Here is a 19760-nt window from a genome sequence, read left to right on the forward strand (position 1 = left end):
AGAGAGAGAGAGAGGTGTTCTGTTTTAATGCTGTGATGTATGAGCCAAGAGTATAGAATTGTTCGTCATCAAATTCCTGTTAAATGTCGCACTAATATTCTAGCACAGAAGAATCTCGAAATTACTAGAATACTCATAAAGCCCATGCGGAGCCCACCTGATCAAGATGCTCCTACAGCATATGCGTCCGATCAAAATGCAGGACATGCATCTGCCTTGGTTGGACATGGAGGTTAAAGCATGCATATCAACGAAGGTGTTATCGCCTGCTTATTTCTAATGCTATCACTGTATATGAGAATTGCTGCAATTGATGAAATTTTAAGCATCTGAATGATTACCAGAGCATTTAGAACAGGGCTGAGCACAAACGAAGGTTGCAAATCAACGATTTAAGAGGAAGGAGCTTTTATACACTGTTTAGCTTCTGCAAGAAGAGCATGTTTCGGGGGTTCGAAACCTTTCTGGTGCCAGGAATTGACCAGAAGACGCTCGAGTTTCCTGACCTGATAAATAGTTAGAAGATACAACAATCAATGGGTATGTGAAGAAAGCAACTCAATTTTGAAAAAAAAAAAGATAAACAAAGGTTTTAGAAGTCTAACAACACCGGACTTGCAAAAGAAATTTATGAAACTTCATCAGAAACCTAATTGGGGGCTTGTTTGACTAGTGATGTGTCCTCAACAAAGCTCACGTGCAGAAAAGATTCATATGGCCCAACCCAATTAAACATTTTCATAATTTTAGCTTGCATGGGGATCAATCTGTGTTTATATTAGATAAAGGCTTCAAGAAATTTGTTGGGAGATTAATATTTGAGCATCTAACAGTTACATCGGAATTGACCAGAAGACATTCGAGTTTCCTGACCTGATAAATGGTTAGAAGATACAACAATCAATAGGTATGTGCAGAAAGCAACTCAATTTTGGAAAAAAAAAAAAGATAAACAAGGGTTTTAGAAGTCTAGCACCGGCGGACTTGCAAAAGAAATTTATGAAACTTCATCAGAAACCTAATTGGGGCCTTGTTTGACTAGTGATACATCCTCAACAAAGCTCACTCTCAGAAAAGATTCATATGGCCCAACCCAATTATACATTTTCATAATTTTAGCTTACACGGGGATCAATCTGTGTTTATATTAGAAAAAGGCTTCAAGAAATTTGTTGGAAGATTAATATTTAAGCATCTAACAGCTACAGTTAAAGTTACAGCAGCAAGTATATATAATACAAGAAGTAAAACAATAAATTCCTCATCATAAACTACTTTTCTTAACCCTAATCTTGATAAAAAAAAGTCTAGTGGAGCGAACCTGCTCGACAATAAAAGGTTCTTCAGAAAGGCATAATGGCTCTGTTAATATAGTTAGAAAACCATGTTTGTTGCCATAGACCACGTCGGTAAAAATTCGATCTCCCACCTGGTAAGGAATAGAAACATATACAACACTTATTCCAATATATATATGTGTGTGTGTTTAAGAGGTCAAAAGATAATAGGATTGGAGGAGATAAAGATCCCTACCATGACAAGAAGTGAGGCTGTACAACCAAAGTATCTTTCTATGTCTTCAGCTGTTCCAGCTGGCTTCTTTACCTCTACAAGTATCAGAAACTCATTTAAAAATTCATTCTCCACATTGGCTTAAATATAGCATCATGTTCTTTATAGAAAAAAGAAACATGAAAACAGTACAAAATTAGCATCATATGGTAATGTTTACACTTTATAGTCTTATACTACATAAAAGCTTACTGCTTCTACCAGAAGACAAAATGTAACATGATATATTGAGGAAAAAAATTGGAAAAATGGTTGTAGCGGAACATACAATAGCATACAACAAGAAGTTTTGTAGAGAGAATATTAGGATCATTAGTTGAGAAAAATAGAGAAAGAAATGTGTATGAAACAATGCATAAATGCCAAGGCACATTTGATTTTCAAGAAAAATAAGGATCTAAACGGTGGAATGCAACTGAAAATTAAACTCCTTCAGGGTGCCAAACCCCACATTATTAGTGAAGACTTTCCCAAACCTAAAGAAAGGAGGTTGAGAAGTTGAGATAATTGACAGCTAGTAACCCATTTTGTTAAAACTAAAGCGATTACAGTCAATGACAGGGCTCGTGAAGTAGACTGCTTATAGGTCATAAACATTACATCCCACCTAGGGGCCTGTATATTGGATCTTAGTTACATCAGGGTTTGTTCTTTCATCCATATTCTAGATTGGGACCTCAAACATTACTTTCAATTTCATGTCTGCACACCAATTTGTATGAAATCACAACAGAATATTTTCTTACAATTAAATGATCCCATTTCTTTGATAAAAAATGATGACATCATCCAATGAATTTTCCTTAAGCACCATCAGTGCAAACCACAATACATTATAAGCATACAAACTTGCTTTTATTTGTTGTATCATCCACAAAACAAAATAAATTTGATTATTTCCAAAAAGGATGTATATTTTTCTCAAAGGAGAAATATCGTTGAATTTAAGCATAATGAACTACAAACATGACATTTATTTAGAATGTAGTTATCCTCTAAACTAAATAAATCGGGGAAGGACCTACTAAGCTGCTTAACAAAGTTCTGTATCTACCTACAATATTTAAGTCATTAGTAACATATTTGTGGACCTTATCTTTTAGTAATATGAGTCCTCTAAACCAATGTTATGGGGACATCAACAGGAGAAACGAATAAATATGCATATCCTAGTATTATGGTTCAGTTGAGACAAAATGAAGAGTTAGGAAAACGTAGGAGAAAAACAATTAGAGAACATTGCTACTTAAGTTGTGATGTCATGAGAGTGCAAAAATATTGGAAATATATGTCTTAAAATCAGAAAAGACCACTTTTAATATCACTATATTGTTTGATATTGGAATATACAACTTTTAAAATTTTTATATTGTTCAAATTTTAATAAAGTGTTGTGGACACATAGACATGCATCTAGCATGGCTTGTGGGTTTCAACTAAAGAGGCCACAGTAAGAAGAGACAAATGGGCATGGTTGACTCAGGTTTATCATTTATTGCACTGTTGTTCTACATGAGAGATAAAAAAAGGTTTCTCATGTAAGATGAAATCATTGCATTATTTATTAAGACAGCATAATTATATATAATAATCTAGTTCCCTCGGTCATGTAAAAGACAAGTTTAACTTGATAGATTATCACAAAAACTTTCACTGTCTCCTTTCTCAACATTGCCAACTAATGACCTTAATCACCATCCATGAAGTTCCTATGATCCATAGTTAATTTAGCATATAAGCAACAAGCTGATGTAATAACCATTCTTCTATCCTCCATGACTGCCCTTCCTTCAGGACTAAAAGGATAAAACAGGATTGTTATGGGATTCAAATGCAGGTATCATGATGGCAAGATGGTAAACTTTCAAGACAAGAAGAAAATGACATGCCTGTTATGCAGAGAATACATAAATCAGAAGGATCTTTCTAGAGCCCATGGACATGACTAGATGAGCAACATAATACCTCTCGTCAAACAGCTAAAATTCATCAATTCAGCACTAAACCAATTAAAGAAACTATGCACTCACGAACTAAAACTAGACTTTGAGAGTAAACATTATGTCCAGAATTCAATGCAACCCGAAATTTCAACCATCTTTGCATACTGACGGCAATAAAACAGTGTAAAACAACCATATTCAAATGCCAAATTGTGGAAGAACAAAATGGACATCACCAGGCTGCATCAATCAAACAGGAAGACAACAAGATGTATGAACTATGAAGTACTTGCCATGCCTGATAACATGAATCCCCCCAATCGACTTCTCCAGAGCTTTTGCCTCCTCGCCATCTGGATCAAACTGTTTTAGACCTGCGCAGCCCTAAATAAGTCAAGCAACATGAATTGCAGCAAAGAAAAGGGAGGAGGGAGATGCGGGCACCGGCGGAGTTGCTGAAGACGGCGATGGAGCCAGCGGGGAAGGCAGAGCGGCAGAGGCGGAAGGAGGGGTCGAGGGGGGGCCAGAGGGAGAGGGAGTAAGGGGCTGTGAGTGTGTTGTCCTTGTCGAAGACGACGCCACGGAAGCCGAGGCGGTGGAGGGCGGGCCAGTCGACCCAACGGATGTCGGGAACAGAAAGATGTGGGAGGGCGAGGCGGGGCTCCGACGCCGCCACGCTCAGGAGGGACGCCGCCCCCTCCCGGTTGAACAGCTGCCCCAGCGCCCGCTGCCACTGCCAATTGCTGCTGCTATTGCTACTAATGCCCATTCTCACGCTATTCTTGTTGTTGTTTTGGACTCCTCTCCTCCTCCTCCTCCCTTCTTGTGTCAGGGGAAAGCTGCTGGAGGAGGAGGAAGGGTCGACTGGGTTTGCAGAACGGTGGGAGAAGGGAAGTGATGAGATTGGCAACATTAGGTTCGGAAATGGATTTGGGTACGGTGGGATCAGGTCACGTGATAAATTTGGTATAGGCAACAATTGCATACGCGATAAGCTAAAATTACAACGAAAAAATAATGTTACTTTAATACAAAAAGTAATTTACATATTTATTATGTTTATCGATAATTCTTATATTATATCAAATTACAAAGCTGCTATCCATATGGTTTATTTATTAATTTAATATATTTAAATTAAAATAAAAATTAATACATTTATAAATTATTTAACTAAATCGAAGTGTTACACATAATCTCATTCAACTCATTTCACAACCCTACACAACCACTGCTACAGATAGATGAAGTTAAAATATAGGCTTTTGTGTCCCTATAAGTAAAGAGAACAGAGAGTTGTTGGAAGAAATAGTCTCCCCACTACACAAGAAGTAATTGAAGATGGAAAGAAAAACGTGTGAGCAGATATAACAAGACTGAGAGAAGAATGGAACAGAGTTTCTCACACTGCTGACAACAAGTGAAACTTGATATGAGAAATATGAAACTTCCAACTTGGTTATGTATTGGATTACCTCACAATGCCTTCTGCAAAACTGAACCTTGATACAAACAGCACCCTTCAAGACTGTGGAGTAAACTCAAACATGGTTGAGACATATCATGAAATTGAAGACATTATAACCCCCAAGTTGCAGATGAAACACTGCATACAATACAACAATCAGATCACTAGTCTTCATCATCATCTGCAACCCAAACAAGGAAGTCAAATGAGTAAATGCCAAAATCAGCAAAAACGAAATCCAATCTATAAAGCAACTGTCAGAATGATTAATACATATTCAGCTTTATCAATTATCATTAACAACAAGCAACACAACATTGTTTCATCTATTAGATCTATGAATTTAGTGAAGTGGAATGTTAAATTTATTTCCCTTCATCCGTTAAGGCAAGTAGCATGCTTACAGGTCAATCTGCAACTAGTGATGGTATACAGAAGTACTCAATTGTATCAATCACCCACTTCTTATTTACAGAAGCCAGCCAATCAAATTCATCTGAAGAATTATGCTTGATCTAGATAGTATCATGAGTATTGAACTCTGCTTGGTATGCAGTTATATCTAAAAAACATGCCTCTCTTTGAATAATACACAGAAATGGTCAAGGCGAACATATAAAATGAATATTATCATATAATAGTTTCTGCTAGAGAATCAATAATAAACAACTGGTCCTTGGAAAATCACAAGGTTTTTGTAATGTATAACCACCAAAAGAGTTACGTTGGCATACTGCTCTAAACCTGATATTTGTGCCATCGTCCCAACAAAATCATACTTCACATAAATGCCCATCCATTCAAATTTCTGTCACAAACATTAAAGCTTTCCCTGCCACAACGATGAAACCTCCTGTATGAATATCCATCAAAAGTTTAGGAAGAGATAATAACATTTTATATTATGTTTTTCTGATACCAAATAAGGGGAAATTCAGTCGTATCTGATATATCAATGATAACCCAAATAAGTGAACAACTTCACACAAAAGTCAATACAAAGGCACATATATACTTACTATATATGATACTAAAAATGGTTTACTTTTGTATAAAAATTGGGTTTCATTGCAAATCATTTTTTAGAAAAAGTTCATTTAGCTGAAACAGGAAACTCCTCTTCCTTACATTCAGTATCTCAACACAAAGGTAATGCTCAAGTAAATATGGTAAAACTAACAACATTATCTTAACTGACTTATTTCCACCTTCTGTTTGTCACAGCTTTATCCATTCAAATGTTTGAGGGAAAGGATAGCGAAGCAAACGTAAGCAGTCGTGGTGTTTTTCGGCTAGACATAACAAGGGGAAAGGTAGTCGACGTTATAGATGCCTATAATTGATTCAGGATACCAACCATATCCACCAGATATTGAATTATTTTAGGACAACCGACGGAGATCCCCGAGTTTTCAGAAATTCCAAACTTCAATGTTTACAATGTATTGTATTACTATGTATCGAAGAGTTGTAACTATGTTTACAATGTATTCCAAACTTCAATGTTTACAATGAATTATTTTAGGTCATGGTTCTTTTCGGAGTTCACTCAACCTTCCCAAACCAGTCATGAAGCCAAAATTGTTAGGTTTCCTACTTACATTTGATGTCCAATATTCATGATCCTTCCATCATCAAACTCCAATTTTTGAGCTGGTTTTGATCAACTCATCTGATTAAGTAAATCTTGCATGTAGTAGCTTGTGTTTTCCGTAAGTTGAAGTATTTATCCAACATCTTGCAACTTATTATGTGGAAACATGTTAGGTTTAGTTTATTGCATAGACATTAGTAGACCCTGACACATTCTGTGCATGAGAAGCTGTTGATGTTTGTTGGACAAATATACCAGTGACCATCATGTCACAACAGTTACCGGATTTTATATTTGTCATTTTTAACTAAAGGTTGCACTTACTGATGAAAACAAAGCCAAAAAGATTCTTCACCAAGTCGAAAGGGGCATGTTTTTCATGAGGCAAATAGGAGAACTTCCATGAGGTGGCTTGGAATGCACCATAAAATAATTCCTTCTGTCCATAAGGAAAGTTTTTTCCATCTGAAGATGAAAACATTTGGATTTCATATTGTGTCGGTCATGCACACAAGTGAATGGGGATGATCTTGGATATCTGATATCTGCTTATTTCAATTACCAATTAATTATCCGGTACATGCATGTTAGACTTTAAACTCCTTATCATTGTCCAGATAACTAATGGATGCTATGTGGAGGCTGTTAGTACTCATTATTTGATTCATCTATTCTTTATTTATCAAGGAGGTAGCCAACTAATTAGCTAAATCTTCCTAGAAATGTGGAATTTGCAATAAGAGGTTCATAGGTAGTAAACGCTTTCTAGTCACAACAAATTATCAGCCAGTTATGCCATGGACATTGATGCATTATTGAGAAAAAAGTATGCAAATTATACTATGCAATTATGTTTATGTTGGTTCTGCATTTGATGAATTATATACAAATATTTCACATATGGTGTAGTTCAAGCTAAGATTTTCTTTTCTGTTGCATTAGATAATTGCTAATGTATGACTTGTCTTTCAAGTTGATTATCACATAAGAACCAGTTCTACTGCAGCTTGCTAACAACATATGCATATGTGCTGTATGTATGGGTTTGGCGGTCGGTCAGTTATTTAGTATACTGAATTTTGAACACACAAATAACACTATTCGTCATCCTTCTTTCCTTAGGATTTTAAAGTCTAACACAACCTTTCGTTCTTCACAATCAATAGATATGAGTGGCTGTGCATGTATATGCTATTTCTTACACCTGCAAGAAAAATATATGTTCCTGCATCCCATAATTACTATGGCTCATTATGTCATTTGCTGATATGGCTTGGTAATTATTCAACATATGACCAGCACAGAACAGTAGCATAATCAGGGACTTGAAAATGGACCTATGTCAGCATTTGCCTCTAAAAACTAGAGTTGTGATCCTCCTCTAGTTTTTCTTTTTCCCCTTCTTGTATTAGCAAACATTTTGCTCTATCAAACACAAGTTAAACTTCCAAAGCTCACATCTCTGGCCCAAAGGGATAACTTGGCTGTCATCAAGTATAGCAAAGAAGGCCCATAACATGTGTCATTGATGGGAATTCCTTTTCCTCTTTTTCCCATACTCTTTTACTACTTTATTTTTTCCCAGCCAAAACAACTTTGACAGCATGGCAGCAAGCCAACTATAACAATGGCTTGTAGCTTGCCAGCGATCCACAGCACAGGGCATTCCTGCCAAACAGAATCATTTCTTGTTCTCAGCAAAAGACAAGTGACATCCACGGACGAAAGAGGAGTAAATTACTACTGTAAAAGAGGGACAATTATAAATGCCTTAGGAAGATGTTCCTAGGCCATAAAACATCCGAAAATACTAAACAAGAAAAACCAAACTATAAGTCCAAACTATTTAACTGAGTATGGACTTAAACCAAAGCAAACACTTAGGTTTTTCTTATGGTGCATGTGGTGCCTCTTGTGGTGCATCTGACTTCAAAGCTCAGGCCCTTATTTATAGTTCCAAGATGAGACAACAAGTCTGATTTTCTCGATGTGGGACTATGGGACTTGCCAAACTAACAAATCTCCACCTTGGCATGTCCCAACAAAACTTGCTCCACCTTCTTCATAAAAGCTCTAACGGGCAATCACCAACAATGAACACCAATCAAGTCCAAACACTGCTTGAACTTGTAAACCGGAAGAGGCTTCATAAACATATCAGCTGGATTGTCCTTCGTATGAATTTTCTGAACAAGGACTTTTCCCTCAGCAATGATATCTCGAATAAAATGAAACTTCACATCGATGTGTTTTGTCCTCTCATGATACATCTGGTCTTTAGTCAAATGAATAGCACTTTGACTATCACAGTAAATTGTAGTAACACTTTGATGCAGACATAATTCACTGAACAAACCTTTTAACCATAAAACTTCTTTGATCGCCTTTGTCACTGTCATATATTCTGCCTCTGTAGTAGATAAAGCTACGACAGGTTGTAAGGAAGCTTTCCAAATAACTGCACAACCGCCAACACAAAATACATAGCCTGTCAAAGATCTTCATTTATCAAGATCCGCAGCATAATCAGAGTCGACGTAACCAACCAAAGTGTCACGATTTTTTCCAAATTCCAAACAAGCATCTGAAGTCCCTTGCAAGTATCTGAGAATCCACTTCACAGCCTGCCAATGTGTTTTACCCGGGCGAGACATATATCTACTAACCACACTAACTGCTTGTGAAATATCTAGACGAGTACAAACCATTGCATACATAATACTGCCGATGGCACTAGAATATGGAACTTTCACCATATATTCTTCCTCTTCAACTGACTGTGGTGACTGAGCAGCACATAGCCGAAAATGGCTAGCAAGAGGAGTACTCACTGGCTTAGCATTTTTCATGCCAAACCTCTCCAAGACTTTCTTGAGGTAATTTTTCTGAGTCAGAAATAATTTTCCAACTCCTCGATCTCTTTTGATCTTCATGCCAAGAATTTTCTTAGCTGCTCCCAAATCTTTCATTTCAAATTCACTACTCAGTTGCATTTTCAAAGTGTGAATTTCTGATAAATTCTTAGCTGCAATAAGCATGTCATCAACATAAAGCAACAAATATACAAAAGAGCCATCAGTTAACTTCCGGAAGTAAACACAACTATCATACATGCTCCTCGTGTAACCATGACCCAACATAAAAGAATCAAACCTCTTATACCACTGTCTTGGAGACTGCTTTAATCCATACAAGGATTTCTTTAACAAGCAAACATGGTCTTCCTTACCATCAACTTCAAATCCATGAGGTTGCTCCATATAAATTTGTTCTTCAAGTTCACCATGTAAGAAAGCTGTCTTGACATCAAGTTGCTCCAATTCCAAATCATACATGGCAACTAAAGCAAGCAAAACACGAATAGAGCTATGTTTAACAACAGGTGAAAATACGTCATTAAAATCAACACCATGTACCTGACTATAGCCCTTTGCAACCAATCGTGCTTTGTACCTTGCATCTTCAACCCCTGGAATACATTCCTTCCTTTTGAAGACCCATTTGCATCCAACAATTTTCTTACCCGAAGGCGGCTTCACAAGATCCCAAGTTCTATTCCGATGGAGAGACTCAATTTCTTCATTCATCGCAATCAACCACTTAGCGGAATTATCACAAGAAACTGCATCTGAGTAGGAAGTAGGCTCACCAACTTCACTTGTCTTTTCTGCAACAGACAAAGCATATGCAACCAAATTTGCATATCTTTGTGGTGGTCGAATTTCTCTCCGTGGTCTATCCTTGGCTATGGAATATTGCTCTTCCTCTGGATCATCTGCGTCAGTAGACTCGGGGCCACCTACTAGCATTCTTTGAGTAGAAGAGTTCGACTTAAAAGAATCTGAACTACCAATCTCAAGCTCCACCTGCTTCTGCGCACTATCATTTGTACAACTAGTAGAATCTTCTTTGGAAGATAACATAAACAATTCATCAAAAGTAACATCTCTACTGATTATAAATTTTGGGGATTTGGGATCAGAACACCATAATCTGTATCCTTTCACCCCAGAAGCATACCCAAGGAAAATGCACTTTTTAACCCGAGGCTCTAATTTTCCTTCATTTACATGCATATATGCTGGACACCCAAAAATTTTTAAATCAGAATAATCAGCAGGAGTACCTGACCAAACTTCCTCCGGAGTTTTAAAGTTAAGTGCTACAGAAGGAGCGCGGTTGACAACGTAACAGGCCATATTAATCGCCTCTGCCCAAAAGTCCTTTGTCAACCCTGCATTTGAGATCATACACCTCGCTCTCTCCAAGAGTGTTCTGTTCATACGTTCGGCCACACCATTTTGCTGAGGCGTCATCCTAACAGTGCGATGCCGAACGATTCCTTCATTTTTGCAGAATTCTTCAAAATCACCTTCACAAAATTCCATGCCATTATCTGTTCGAAGCCGCTTAATCTGTTTACCTGTTTGCTTCTTAATCAAAGTCTTTCATTGTTTAAATGTTAGAAAAACATCATTTTTATGCTTCAGAAAATAAACTCAAACTTTCCTGGAATAATCGTCAATGAAAGTCAACATATACCTGGCACCACCTTTAGATTGAACATGAGCTGGACCCCAAAGGTCTGAATGAATATAGTCAAGAGTACCTTTCGTTTTGTGAACTGCCGAAGAAGTGAAGCTGACTCTTTTCTGCTTTCCAAAAATGCAATGTTCACAAAAATCAAGTGGCCCAGTATTCTGTCCGCAAAGTAGACCCCTTTTGCTCAATATGCTCAAACCTTTTTCACTCATATGACCCAAACGCATATGCCATAATTTGGTGATGTCAGAATCAGACAATGATGATGACGAAACTGCAACCGAACCTGTGACAGTAGTTCCCTGCAGAATATACAAGCTACCAGACCTACAAGCTTTCATAACAATAAGGGCACTTCTAGAAACTTTCATAACTCCACCTTCAGCTGTGTATTTACACCCAAGGGCCTCTAGGGTGTCTAAAGAGATGAGATTCTTTTTTAAATCAAGAACTTGTCTAACATTAGTGAGCGTCCTTACAATACCATCATGCATTTTAATTCGGATTGTACCTCTACCAACAACATCACATGCGACATTATTGCCCATCAAAACAATTCCACAATTACAAGATTCATATGTGGAAAACAAATCCCTATTGGGACACATGTGATAAAAACAACCCGAATCTAAAATCCATTCATTTTTAGACCTCGTCCTGTCATCAATAGCAGAAAAAATATTTCCAACAATCTCATCAGTTGCTACACTAAATTCAGCGGATTCAGTAGTTTTTTCAACAAATTTTTCCTTTTGCTTTAATTTATTTTTCAATTTAAAGCAATCAGATTTAATGTGCCCCATTTTATGACAATATCTGCATTCCAAATTTCTATGTCTGGATTTAGATCTAGATTTAGATCTACTACTGTCAAATTCTCTTTTATCCATTCTCCCCCTAACAACCAGACCCTCAGCCTGATTCTCTCTACTTTCTCCAGTGATATTCCTATCTATCTACTCCTTAGATTTCAGTGCAGATTTAATTTCTTGATAAGAAACTGTTTCTTTTCCATAAATCAAAGTATCACGGAAATGCTTAAAAGATTGGGAAAGAGAACACAAGAGTAACAAAGCCTTATCCTCATCATCAATTTTTGTATCTATATTCTCCAAATCCATAACCAAAGAATCAAACTTATCAAGATGCGAGAGTATAGATGTACCTTCAATCATCCGAAGCATATACAGACTCTGCTTCAAGTAGAGACGATTCTCCACTGTCCACTTCATATACAAGGCTTTAAGCTTGTCCCACATGCTCTTAGCCGTAGTCTCCGTAGCTACCTCCCGTAAAACCTCGTCAGAGAGATTTAGAATGATGCTTGATCGGGCCTTCTTATCCATACCCGCAAGCTCTTCTTTTGACATCATCTGGAATGCTCTCGGCTCCCTGTAGTACCAAATCAACTCCGTCTTGAACTAGAATGACCTCCATCTTGAGTTGCCACAAGCCGAAGTTGACATTTCTATCGAATTTCTTGACAACAATCTTTGTTATTGTCATCGTTGCCAAAAGATCCCAGAACCAGGCTCTAATACCAGTTTGTTAGAGTTAGCCCCAGGAAATTTACCACAAGGTAATTTTGGCAACCCAACAAGACAATAAAACAGAAAGAATAAAAGCGAGACAAGAACACCAGAACACCAGATATACGTGGTTCGGTCAATTGACTTTGACCTACATCCACGGACGAAAGAGGAGCAAATTACTACTGCAAAAGAGGGACAATTATAAATGCCTTAAAAAGATGTTCCTAGGCCATAAAACACCCGAAAATACTAAACAAGAAAAATTAAACTATAAGTCCAAACTATTTAACTGAGTATGGACTTAAACCAAAGCAAACACTTAGGTTTTTCTTGTGGTGCATGTGGTGCCTCTTGTGGTGCATCTGACTTCAAAGCTCAGGCCCTTATTTATAGTTCCAAGATGAAACAACAAGTCTGATTTTCCCGATGTGGGACTATGAGACTTGCCAAACTAACACATCATGGTAAATATGTATATAGCCCAGTTGCAAAACATACTTCTAATCCTTTTGACTCTCAACTACAGGACAGAGCCTATTATCTTCCATCACATGCTATGTTACCATCTGCAATCTTCCAATTGCTTCCATTAATATCATCAATCATACCAGATGGTCGTCATCCTTAGTCCCATCTTCCACGAGCTGTCTCTTCTCAGGAGCCCTCAGCAATAAGGGTAAGAGCACTACAGCGTCCCCATTCTCCTACATCCAATTCTACTGTATATAAGGTCTCGAGATTCTTTCGTGGTAGCCAAAATGGGGAACGAAGCAAGAAATAGAGGCAGTGGAGAAGAAAAGAACGAGGGGGCAGAATACGGACCGAAGTATCTGCGCTCATTGGCAGCCTTGGCCTTGTCAAGAAGAAGACCGCCCCAGCCCCAACGCACCACGTGCTCCCACGGATCTGCAAGAAGAAGAACCGATCGGTTTCACAATCAGAGACTCAAAAACAGGAGATCAATGCAGAAGACTACGAATCGAGGAGGAGGAAGGGAGGCCAATTGCGTACGGCGCATGTAGGGGAGTTTGAGGAGGGCGTTGGAGTACAACTGAGTGCCCAGCCCGAGCAGCGCTCCCACCGTCGTCGCTGTGGCCGGCGTTTCGCTCTACTCTTCCGTGCTCGATTCCTCTCTCTCGTCGCGCCTTCGGAAGCTAAACGACCAGATCAATTTCAACCCTTCGCTTTAGGCCGGATGGGGGCTCATAAAAGATTAGAAGAAGATGTTGGTGTTAAATAGTAAATAGCTCAAAGGATCGTAATGTAAATAGCTTTGCATATATAATGTTGAATTCAAATGTAAAGATACCAATATAAAATTACTAATCTTCGAGGCATATATATGAAATTTTGACAGCGTAAGTTTGTGAAGAAGAAGCGTAATGTAAATAAGGCAAAGGATAAGGGTTTATACGTAAAAGGAGAAACCTGATATAATTGAGTTGAATCGCTCCTTCTTTGGTAAACGGACGGCAGTGGTTACGGTGCGGCTTAGGACGGCGGAGGGGGAGGAGGATGTCCGTATTGTGGGAGAAGAGCACGACATGGCGGTGGCTGGTGCAGAGGACCCGTGACTCGAAGCCCTTCTTCTTCACCTTCGCCACGGTGTGCGGGATCGTCCCCGGCGTCATCGGCTACTGCGTCATGCAGCTCACCAGCTCCCGCAACGAGCAGCTCGAGGCCCACCTTCGCCAGACTGCCCGCCCCGAATCGACCGTAAGTTTTGTTAACCGTTGCTTTATTTTCTCCTTCTTTGTTGCTTTGTCATGCCTGCTCGAGGTTTTAGGGTTCGAGAAAAAATTGGTCGATCGTTGGGAACGTGTTGTATGATTAGGAATGAGAAAAACTTTAGTGCTTCGGATGTTACAGCGCTACTGTTTTTCCATGATGTCTTCACTTCCCTGTGGATTAATGGCAATGAAAACAAAACCTAGTAGAAAGGAGCCATTTTGAGTCCAGGTTGGTCTCATCTTGTAAGGGTTTGGGATTAGTTCATGAAAGGTTCTTAAAAGTAGAACAAGCTTCCTTCTTGTGATATTCTTCTTCATGCAGTTATCTCTTTCTCCATTAAGAGAGACCCGACTCCTGAAGGGACTAAATTCCCAAGTACAATGTGGGACAGCAGGGGGAAACAGAAGTGAGGATTTCTGGGTCATGTTTACGTTCAGAAATTAGTTCATTAGTTTTCGTCCCATTATTCATCTTTTTTTTTTCAATTTATTTCTCCACAGAGAAATGTAAAGATATATTTACTTATTCAAACAAGAAATTCGTCTCTATTTTTTTTCGTCCATTGATTCATGTTATGGCGGCTCTGATAATGGTGGTGATAGTTTTGTAGTCACATGGCAGTGTTGGCCATAACATTGATGGTAGATGGTTGTGATAGTGATCCAAAAGTGATGTTAGCAACAATGCCAATGATAATAAAAAACTAGTAAAGAGTATCCTTGGAATATTTGGTAAATTATATTTTGTAGTTCTCCAAGCTAAGGTTGTAAACACCAGGCATACCATCATGTATGTCTTGGTATTTACCGGTCCAATCGGGGATTGGGACATGGACCAGGAAAATTGCTCTGTACGATTTCGAACATGGTGTACTTGGCAGTGCCCTCCATGTACCTTGTGTACCGATTGAAATATACCAATGCAAATGTACATATTGTTTTTTTACACTTTTTATTTTTTTTAATAGTGGCTATCTGTAAACATTTGTTGAGAGCTTTCAATTGCAGTGTTCTGTTGATAATAGCTATCAACAACTGCTGGAAATCAATAGCCTCTCGCCTCCTCATATTTCTATACCTCTGCCATAGTTTCCACCTGCGTCACTGCCACCTTGGTGTTGCCCTGCTCGCATCGCTGCTACTACCACATTGTCATGTGGCCGCCGCCTTTATCTCTTTTGGTACACCTTGGCCTTGCCACCACCACCACCTCCTCCTCATCTTCCTCCTCTTCTCCTTCTCTTTTTCCACCTCCACCTTCTTCTCCTCCTCCACCCACCTCCTTGTCCTCTGCCTTCTCCCCTGGCTCGACACCCTCCCCTCTTCTCTCCTCTCTCTGGTCTTGGTGGTGCCAGCCCATGCCAAGTATTGGTACTGTATTGGTTCGGCCACTGACTGGTATCGACTATCGACCTGGATCTTGATTTTAAAACCTTGCTCCAAGGTCTACACAAAATTTAAAATCTAAAATAACATGTTTTGATTTTCAACTAATAAACATGTTTTCTGTAGTTTTCAGTGTTCTTGAATATCTTTTTCAAATCTAAAAAAAATTCAAAGTAAATACCAAATACTAGACTGTGATATCTCAATAGAATTGATATGTAGCTGAATAGAGAGGAGAAAATAATTGCCACAGTGATTTCTTGCTATAGGAAGTTTTATATTGGACAATATTGACACTAGTTTGATCCTACTAGCCATAGGTTTCAGTTTCCTACTTATGTGAGTTACGGGTTTAGTTTAAGTGAAATATGAATTCAGTTTCAATTATGATATATATAGAATATGTTAATGATATGCAAAGATCATAATGTATTACTGATATTTTTTTCAATCAAATGACTCATCTTTTGAAGTCAGATATGTCCTATTTTAGTTATCTATTATTTTCACGATCCGGGCCTAATAGGCTAACTAACCTATCAACTTTGTTTGACCCAAACCACTGGCCAAGATGCTTAGGCTGAAGTTTATAGTAGTACACTCATCAGATCCTTATAAGTCAATCTTAATATTGTCCACTTTTGATGTGTGACCAATCGGTGTGTTACAATCTTACCCATTCAAGATCTTGACGTCCTCGTCAAGACCCAACATAGCTCATATCAAACCATAGTATAGTGCATGTGAGGTGTAGCCTGGTGGTGACTCCACGTTGTAACGAGACATCTAACTCCATCCATGGGTAATCTTTTCCTACTTAAGCCTCTTTACTATGCCCAAATACTAAGTCGGTTCTAATACCAAATGTCACGACCCGAGCATGATAGGTTAACTGGTCTATCGATTTCATTTGATCCAAACCATTGACCAAAATATTTAAGTTGAAGTTAATAGTAGTATCATCAGACCCTCACACAAGTCAATCGTAATCTTGCTCACCTTCAATGTAGGACTAATTCGGGTGTTATAGTTATTCTTTATGTTTTCTTTTTGTAACTCCTAACCTATTTTTCTTCTTTACTACCCTCCTAATACTCTGTTTTTTTACTCTAGTTAACTTAGTCCTCAAAATGCAATAACATATTTAACTATAGTTCATGTAGGATTCTTTGCAAAAATAAAAAAGTACCCTTTTTTCTTTCTATTCAATTTTGTTAATTGTGAAGACTGAGGTGTGCCTAGTTTACCATAAAAGTTGTAATTCTAATGATATAAGCATGGGAATCATATGAAATTGCTTTATATGACACCTTAATAATAAAGAATAGGCCTCAATTGGGCAGTGCTTCCTCCAGTACCATTCAGGCAAGCATGAAAATGAATGTCTACAAGTACCCTAGTCTGCCAAATTCTTGTGATGTCATTATTGAGTTCTCACTAGTGTACATGGTCTTCCAAGCCTATGGATGAAAATATCCAGTGATATTGGATTGGACATGCCAGGTGAACAGTAAAGTATGTACAGGTTAGGAATATGAAGGTTCACTACCTCTGAATTTGCTGGTTTCTGTTGTTCAATCTAGATGGTTCATATTCAGAGAATCTTAACCAATTAGGTTTTGGCTGGCACTTTTTCTGGAGCTTAATATGTTGATGATCTTATAATTTCTTTGAATGCTTAGAAGTCTTTGACTGGCTGATATATTCTGCATGATACTTTGAATATGTTATTTTTTACATTTAAATTCAGGAGAGAATTTTCTTATCAGATGTCAGTTGCGATATTTATCGTGATACAGATCTGACTGTTTAGATATTAATATTATGCCTGTTTAGATATTAACATTTTGTTCTGCGATGCTAAAATGCATTGCAAACTAATCAAAATGACTATTTGCTATCCGATATGGTAACAAGTGCATGGGCAGTTTGCTTGTGTTACCAATTTAATTGTAACTGATTGTATATTTTGTAACTTAGTATTTGTTCTCAAGAATTTGTAAAATATAGGATTTTGGAATTACTTCCTAATGTGTAAATACTTCATTGATCCTCTTTTTTGTCTCATAGGTTCAATTAAATAACAAATGACTGCCATGATACACCTTGTTAAAATCCTCTAGGGCAACCAACAATTTGATGATATAAGTATCTCTGTGAAGAAGTAGAAAAACCTGATTTAAAATCATTTTAAATTGTATAACCACACTGAAACCTATACACTAGGCACCAGTAGCATGCTCATCTCTGGCTATTCCATGTGACTCTTGGTTCGAAGGATTTTTGTTTTTAGCACAATTCTATACAATACAAGATGTCCTTTAAAATGATCCTAAGTACTCTTTGTTATGCATGTTCACGTAGTTTTTTAAGCTGATGAACTTGTTTCCTCTTCTAGCAGTTCTATTAAAGTTAAAAATTCTGTCATTTGTGTGTCATGGATAACATTTCCAATTTCTTGTTATGTTCTCCATATTTGCATTGTGCTGGTTGAATGATCTAGGTACAAATTAAGAACTGTGTTAGTACATGGACTCTTTGGTTTCTAGCATTTGCAAATGTCATGATTATATCTGAGAGCTCTTCGTCAGTTGCATGCATTTGGTCGCCTACATCAAGCTGCAGACTGCATTTGCAACTGCATCAAAAGTCCTCCAGTCTATATGTTCACATGCAACTCAACGCCATACAGAGGGGTATACACACCATCGGCAGCATGCATGCCACCATTCTTTCCCCCTTTAATTGGAGTTTACTGATGTAGCAATCTACTATTTCATTTATTCTGTGATTTCCTGATGTGTATATAAAATTGAATAAAACTAACAACAGGCAAATTTAATTTACTATTCAGTTGTATTTTTGTGTTATCAATTAAGGTTAAATTGAGTGGAGGTTTTATCCCATCAGAATCAAAGCGTTGAACCTTTTGGATCAAAATTAAACATTGGAATAACATGTTGAAGATTCACTCCACAGGATGTGATGTACAATAATTGAAGTTCCTGGAACCAAAATAATGTGGATTAAAGTTATGATACCTTTGCATCAATCCAGTATAAAAGTTTGGTGCCTTTATATGATGGTTGCAATAGAATATTTTAGATGGCTGAGTCCATTATTCACTTCGTTGGGGTGGTTCTTAGCTAACTATAATCAAATTGATAGAATTATGAACTACTATTATAGTACAATTTATGTTTCAAATGTGATAGCCGTGCTAGCGTGGTTGTTTTAGAGGTTGTTCTGCTTTATCATTCTGGGTTATCGACTGGTTTTTACTACTTTTTCCTCTAATTTTTGCATGCCTTTAATTTCACGTAGATGATGGGGCAAGTCAACCGAGAGAGGCTGGCCGAGTTTCTGGGTGAGCTGCAACGCAAAGAGGACACAAATGACCGATACGTAGCTGCTCTGCGAGGGGAAACCCTGACTAGGAAGCCCTATGTTCGGATTCAACCAGTGCCAAAGGAGAACAGTGAAGAAAGCAACAAGGAGACCAGCAAAGAAAAGTAGAAGTTAAAATGTTGGTTCAAGTTCTCACTTTGGTACGGTCCTTCTGAGGACCAACTCCTTTCTGAATTCACTTCAGTGATAGATTTTCTTTTGCAAGAAACACTGGCTTGAATGGTTGTGTTGGTTTATTTTGTATAAATCGAATCATGGTGATCTTCCATGCTGAAAAGACTTGTTCAGGGTCACAAATGATACGAGTGTTCTCGTCATTGTATTTGTAGTCACAGAACTACAGAGAATAACCCTCAGGGTCGTACATATCGCAGAAACCTGAAGTCAATGATCCACAATACAAAGAATCAGTCAAACCACTTGGATTGCAACGCCAAATAGACAGAAAATAAAGTAAATAAATAGCAAAGCATAACTACATAAATAGAGTAGAAATGGAATACAGTTGCATGCAACTATCAAAGAATCAGCAAAAAGGCCCTGTGTTTTAATAATATCGAAGGCACTTTTGACTTGAAAATATGA

The 19760-nt window shown here is 37.8% G+C and overlaps 2 protein-coding genes across 3 annotated transcripts; one reads left to right on the forward strand and one right to left on the reverse strand.

Annotated features, from left to right (window-relative positions):
• Positions 1–293: 293 nt before the first annotated feature.
• LOC135648687 (phosphatidylglycerophosphate phosphatase 1, chloroplastic/mitochondrial-like) lies at positions 294–4507 on the reverse strand. Of its 2 annotated transcripts, none has more exons than XM_065166578.1 (5): positions 3960–4507; positions 3809–3889; positions 1534–1607; positions 1322–1429; positions 294–506 (listed from the first exon to the last, which is right to left on the reverse strand). In XM_065166578.1, the coding sequence occupies exons 1-5, from the start codon at positions 4498–4500 to the stop codon at positions 393–395; spliced, it is 918 nt and encodes a 305-aa protein (XP_065022650.1). In that variant the 5' UTR covers positions 4501–4507; the 3' UTR covers positions 294–392. The 2 variants fall into 2 exon arrangements, with proteins under 2 accessions (XP_065022650.1, XP_065022651.1); XM_065166579.1 differs by lacking the exon at positions 294–506 and adding an exon at positions 748–873 and having other exon boundaries at positions 3960–4449.
• A 9607-nt stretch (positions 4508–14114) lies between these two features.
• Positions 14115–19452, forward strand: LOC135649248 (uncharacterized). Its single transcript, XM_065167457.1, has 2 exons — positions 14115–14367; positions 19092–19452. Exons 1-2 carry the CDS (start codon positions 14167–14169, stop codon positions 19281–19283), a joined length of 393 nt encoding a protein of 130 aa, XP_065023529.1. The 5' UTR covers positions 14115–14166; the 3' UTR covers positions 19284–19452.
• Positions 19453–19760: the final 308 nt, after the last annotated feature.

This window comes from Musa acuminata, chromosome BXJ3-9 (assembly GCF_036884655.1).
Source record: "Musa acuminata AAA Group cultivar baxijiao chromosome BXJ3-9, Cavendish_Baxijiao_AAA, whole genome shotgun sequence".
NCBI classification, from domain to species: Eukaryota; Viridiplantae; Streptophyta; class Magnoliopsida; order Zingiberales; family Musaceae; genus Musa; species Musa acuminata.

What these genes read in the sequence shown, in the direction of transcription:
- LOC135648687 (XM_065166578.1), bottom strand. Translation starts at nt 4,500, where the DNA reads ATGCAATTGTTGCCTATACCAAATTTATCACGTGACCTGATCCCACCG. An exon ending in CGTCTTCAGCAACTCCGCCG is followed by an intron (nt 3,890 to 3,959) that starts GTGCCCGCATCT and finishes AGGGCTGCGCAG; the next exon opens with GTCTAAAACAGTTTGATCCA. An exon ending in AACCTTTTATTGTCGAGCAG is followed by an intron (nt 507 to 1,321) that starts GTTCGCTCCACT and finishes ACTATTTATCAG; the next exon opens with GTCAGGAAACTCGAGCGTCT.
- LOC135649248 (XM_065167457.1), top strand. Translation starts at nt 14,167, where the DNA reads ATGTCCGTATTGTGGGAGAAGAGCACGACATGGCGGTGGCTGGTGCAG. An exon ending in CTGCCCGCCCCGAATCGACC is followed by an intron (nt 14,368 to 19,091) that starts GTAAGTTTTGTT and finishes AATTTCACGTAG; the next exon opens with ATGATGGGGCAAGTCAACCG.